We start from the raw sequence: 6000 nt of genomic DNA on the forward strand, positions 1-6000 counted from the left end.
AATAAAATCAGGAATTGGGGAAAGAAAATAAGGGTTAATTAAAAATAATGAAAATTACAGTTTAATAGTTAATGAAAAGGTGACAAGGGCGAGTTTGTCCCCAGCACCTCGCAAACAATTCTATTTGCTATATTTTTTTAAAAATCCATCCTCGTATTTTTTTGTATAAAAAATGCTAAGAAAGAACTTCAGGACCAAGTACCGAATACTCATTTACCTTTGCAGGAATTATTGCAGCGATTTTGCTTGTTGATTATATTTTGAGCCTTGGATTCCTCGACATGTACTAAAATTAATACAAACTTAAATCAGGAAAAATCACATTACTATTAAAAGTGAAAAATTTAGAAATTTTCGAATAACTTTACAGTTATATAATCCCAATACTACTATCTTACAGTTAAGAAAGCAAGAAAACAAGCAATCGCCTTCGAAAGAGGAATTTTTATGTCCAGTGTACTGTGGTTTTCAGCATGTTTGTATTTCAAACACTTCACAGAGCAAGATTTTTCAATGGTATGGAGTAGCTACTCCAGATAAGTTTTACGAGCCCAGTGCCGATAAACAACGACAGGAAATCAAATGCCAGAATGATTATATCATATCACTTATTGATTGTAAAGAAGGCCGTAGTCGGATGTTTCTTATCATGTTGAAGTATGGCCACTTTGTTCAATGATTGGGTGTGTGGAATCATGAATTGTTCCATCTGAGAATTCATACAAGATGCAGATATTTTACGGGTTAATTTGACGGAACAGCAATGCCATGAACGTACTTATAAACATTTCTTTAGGTTTTAGTCCAGAACGAATTCATCAAATTCCTAAGGCGTAATGTTCTGCGATAGATTTAATACATCTCCGTTAGCAAATTTGGAATTAACGGGTTAAATTTTCGCTTGATTGATCTTCACAATTTAATTTTTAGAAAGAATAGTAATTTATTTCTGCCATAAAACCGACCAGATTATTACCATTATAAATTAAACCCATTGACAAACTGGGGTTCCTGCGAATGAATTTTAGACAACTTGGATGATTGCCAAAAGAGAATATCCAGAAATTAATCTGGATAAGTCCATCTGCCCCTGAAGTTTTATTCATATGAATCAATGCTGCAATAAGCTTCTTGCGGTCAACCTTGTTATATTACTGCTGCAGGCTCTCTTGCTTTAATTTGTCTTTAATGCATCCAGATGTTTTGTTCTTTCTTTAGCAAGGTGGAAACAGATAATCCGCTATTGCATCAGCTCTTCACTTGGTATGTGGTTGTATTTCCATTAACAATGACAATTCGGATCAATTGCTCAATGTAATCCAATTATTCTGTTCAAAACAGGCGCTACACTGATAATCGATGTATGCCTAATAAAAGATATGGGAATTGGGAAAATGATATAGACAGACGTACTGTTTTTAATGTTTTAACGGACAATTTTCGAAAAAGGTGAAAAAATTTCTTGGCAGAAAACAGGAAAATCACAATCAAATTGTTTAAAAGATACTCAGATTGTCGAGGTTAATTCATAGATGTATCATGACAAAATATTGCATAATCCTTTGAGTAGATTTGTATCATTTACTTAATGTAGAAGAATGAGGAATTCCATAATTAATCAGTCTCTAATGTTATATTAGGAATTTTTGTTGTTATTTAATGTTTAAAGTGTTGATATTTTTAAATTTTCAGTTACCTTTTCCTAACAAACACATCCAGCTCTCGCTATGCATTGCATTTAATGATAAGAATTAAAGTTGTTTTTTGAATATTTGATATCAAATCATTCAACCACAAACACACTCAACTTTGGATTCTTGTCCATCTTTAATAGCGAATTAAAGTTGTTTTTGATATTTGGTATTAATCTTTTTCCTACAAACACATCAAAGCTTTACATGTTTTAAATCTTAATGAGAATTGAAAGTTTGTTTTTTTGATATTTGGTAATGTAAAAATCTTTTTCTTAACATAACACATCAAGCTTTCATGCATGGTCATCTCTAATGAGAATTAAAAGTTGTTTTTGAAATATTTGGTAATTAAATTCTTTCTAAACAAACACATCAAGCTTTAACATGCATGTCCCATCGTTAATGAGATTAAAGTTGTTTTGATATTTTGATAATCAATCATTCAACACAAAACGCCATCAAGCTTTACATGCAATGTACATCTTAATTTGGATTTGTTTTGGAATTAAATCTTTTTCAGACAAGCACATCCAACTTTGAATAATTTTTATTCCTTTAGCGACGTTTTAAGGTGCACTTACGCCCATCTGACCTTATGATTTCAAATTTTTTGACAATAGCGTGAAGCTGTTGCATTGAAAATTAACCTTAAACATCTGGTATTGAAGGCCATGTCATAGAGCGTAAGTGCACCCTTAAAGTTTTTTCTCGGATATTTGGTTAATCATAATCTTGCTACAGCAATCAAATTTTTTTGAGTAGAATTGCATGACAGGAATTGAGTAAACAGCTGATATATAACACTAAAAATATACAGCATATTAAAACTAAATTTGGCATTCGACGACACTAAAATAATTAAATCATTTAAGTGATATTGTGATGGTGATTTTAGCCAGAAAGGAATCTATTTCAGAAAATTTGGGTATCGGGGGATAATATCTAACCGAGGCAAAATTGACAACTATTCTATATAATCATGAAAGAAACAACAATGAAAGGGGTTATTTCCGGTTCTTTCTTTTCTGAATAACACAGTTGCCATATTTACAATTAATTTGATATTTAGCACCAATATGCGACGCATAACTTCGAAGACCAATAGATAAGTATTAATACTTTTTAGGTAATCCATCGCAAAAGCTCTAATTCGGCGAGAGAACTATCAAAAATATTCAATGAATTACATTAAATTTTGTGGTAAAAAAAATGAGTTCTGACTTATGCCAAGCCCTATCGGAACTTATAGACAGCAATGGAAAGCTTTTTCTCATACAAATATAATGAATCTGTTTGGAAAGCAATGTCCCAGTATCATCAAAAATGTTTTGATTACGAAAATATTCACTTTCCAAAAAGCAGCTCTTGGAGATCAATTTTATAAAGCAACTTGAATATAATTATGCTTTAGGGAAAAATTATATAGAATACTCAAGAATATTGGCTTTGGATATTAATAAATCTTTTCGCATTTATTCAATTTCCCGTGGGGGGTTCAGTCGATTTATTGTTATGCATTGAGCAAATTGTAAAAATTCAAAGTAACTATTATTTACTCAAAAAGAGAACTTAAAATTGATGATTTTTTAAAAATAATATCTTTTGGTGAATTTTGAGAGTCTAAATACACTCGTTAATAAAGCTATTGCGCAATTGGATCTGTGAAACATTTTTCTTTTTCTTAATTTCAAACCAAAAGTGTTACAATTCAAAAGAATTCTTCAAATATGCAGTAATTGGTCGAAATACGACATCATCAACAAATGTTTTTAACGTAGAATAAATTGGTCTGGACATGGATTGTATCAGAAATATTGTTGTTCACATTAACCACGAAATGCTTGAATACGTTTTAAGAAAGATTATATGGTTGATTATTGAAGATTTCGATACAGAAAACTTTTTCCAATCAACTTATTTTCCGGACGATATAGATCAGATACCAAAACCTGAAAGCTGTATTTATTCTTTTAAAAAGAGAGAAAAACTTCATTGTTCCATGGTGTCTGCATTTCCTCAAAAACAATAGATATTCTCAAAAACGAAAACTTCCTTGGATAAAACTGATTCCGGAAAAAAGAACTATTTTAACTTTATTCATGCATGTCACAAAATCGGATGTCTTCAAATTTTTAGTATGAATCAACAAACAAAATCGATGGCCAATTATTCGAAGATTTGATGATAAAATGACTGCCCCTTCATTACGCCGCAATGGAAATAATTAAATATTGATGCGGCAAACAATCTTATTTCCTCTAGGTGTGACGTCAAATGCTTAAATTAACTCATAATTATTATGGAATACTCTTCTATCATATAATCTATAATTATTGGAATTCTCTTTCATTTCATATCAAACGTTATTTTATCGCATTCTATTTACATTTCATGCCTATCATTAATTATAAATGAAATTCTATTCCATTCATATCAATCATGATTATTATGGCATTTCTTTTTCATTTTTTAAATCAATAATATAGGGTGTCAAAGGTGCGTTTTAAGCACAGCGCTTCTATATGAAGACTATTAAAGGAGATATATGGCTGATTATAAATTATATAATAAAAAATAATGAATATATGTTATATGATGAGTAATGTTGATTTTGGCGCCTGCCGGGATATAAAACTGAATTTTGAGACAAGATGCGCGTTTCGCGGGAAATTTGGCGGGATTGTGTTTTCATTTTTTTAAATGAATCATAAAGAAAAACATTCTCGGCTCTTGCAAAAAAAATTTGCAAAGATGTAAAAAAATCTACGAAGACCATTGGTAAAACTACTTCGGTATGGATGCTCCTAGCTATGTCCACTGTAACGTATCATGTAGGCATGTATCACTTCATTGAAACAAAAAGGCGCCCATCATAAAAAATTGACAAAAATCGCCGGATCAAGGGAAAAATCAAAGCAATTCTCAGCGCTAGATGAAGACCCAAGAGGCATACACTCAGAAGGATAGAGGAGACCTGACAAAAGATACACGTTACCAACAGTCAGTTATTATCTTGCACAATTATTTGAAACACAACTAGCGTATACAGCGTGGGTTCCGCCACAACCTTAAATTCAGTTCAAAAAATCTGAGTCCAATCTTCGAAAGAGCTCCTCTCTATATTGGGTGCGTATCAATCCAGAAGTTTCGACTTTTTAAGTAACAGGGACGAGTCTTGGTTTCAAATATGCGCAACAGAAGCCAAAATCATGTGGATCCCGAAGGATGAAAAATCCGCAAAACATTCCCGAAGAAAAAATTGAACACCAATGATGAATGTTTCGGTTTTTTGGGGCGTGAATGGCATCCTCGCAATTGATAATTCTTCAAAAACCTAATACGATGAAATGCTCAGTATCTTAATTGACAAGTGTTTCTTACTCAAAATTATAGATTCCTGCATGGAGTTGAAGAAATCCAAAACAACAAAAACAAAAGTTGCAATTCATTTTGATAATTCGCAAGAGTTCACAAAGTCATAACGGTACATGATTACTTTGGTTGGAAAACAATGTCAAGAGTTTGTTCCAAACCCAATTTATTTCACCTGATATGCACCCTCGATTTTAATTTATTCGGCACGCTTAAAAAGAGAGCTTGAAGGACGCGAATTCGCGAGGTCCAGGATGATCTGAAAATTTTTGTAAGAGAAGCAATTTGAGCAATTTTCTCATGATGATTTAAAGCGTGTCTTTCAGCCTGGATCGATCGCTGGCGAACGCGTGATTGAATCCAATGGTGATTTATATTTTAAATAAACTTTATATATATATGTAAAACTTGTTTATTTCTATTCGCATTTCAGTTTGTGCTAAAACACAACGCTTTGGACACCCTATATATGACATTCTATTTTGGTTTCGTTTCAATTCATCATTATTTTTATTGGTATTTTCTTTATTTTCACATCGGATCATTATAATATTTTATTCTCTTTCATATCACCATATATCATTATTATTATGGCATTCACTCTCGTTTATATATATCATTATATTTATGAAATAATTTTTGAATTCACGATTGTCCCACTTTCCTATTGCTATTAAAACGAAATTCGATTGAATGTCATCACAATTTACTTTTGATCATGGAGCTGATGTTAATATTAAATTACTCCTTTCTCATTTCTATACAATTATCATTATTATGCATTTCTCTTTCCTTTCCTATAAATCATTTTTTAAATGAAATTCTATATCCTTTCATATAAACAATATTTATTTCGTCTCTTTCATTTAATATTCAATAATTATTTTATGAAGACGTATACTTAATTTAAGCGATTATCACTTTCTATTGCTAA

At 31.4% G+C, this 6000-nt stretch overlaps 1 pseudogene across 1 annotated transcript, besides 5 other annotated features; it reads left to right on the forward strand.

The window, feature by feature from the left end:
- Positions 1–102: part of a mobile genetic element that runs on past the window's edge.
- Positions 103–2260: 2158 nt separating this feature from the next.
- Positions 2261–2392: a mobile genetic element.
- A 1785-nt stretch (positions 2393–4177) lies between these two features.
- Positions 4178–4204: a terminal%2Cinverted (terminal inverted repeat of Mariner transposon ID:TVAGG3_1028210).
- Positions 4178–5532: a mobile genetic element.
- On the forward strand, positions 4280–5448 carry TVAGG3_1028220 (annotated as a pseudogene). Its single transcript has one exon. A coding segment is annotated over exon 1 (1169 nt).
- Positions 5506–5532: a terminal%2Cinverted (terminal inverted repeat of Mariner transposon ID:TVAGG3_1028210).
- Positions 5533–6000: the final 468 nt, after the last annotated feature.

Source organism: Trichomonas vaginalis, chromosome I (assembly GCF_026262505.1).
Source record: "Trichomonas vaginalis G3 chromosome I, whole genome shotgun sequence".
Lineage (NCBI taxonomy): Eukaryota > Parabasalia > Trichomonadida > Trichomonadidae > Trichomonas > Trichomonas vaginalis.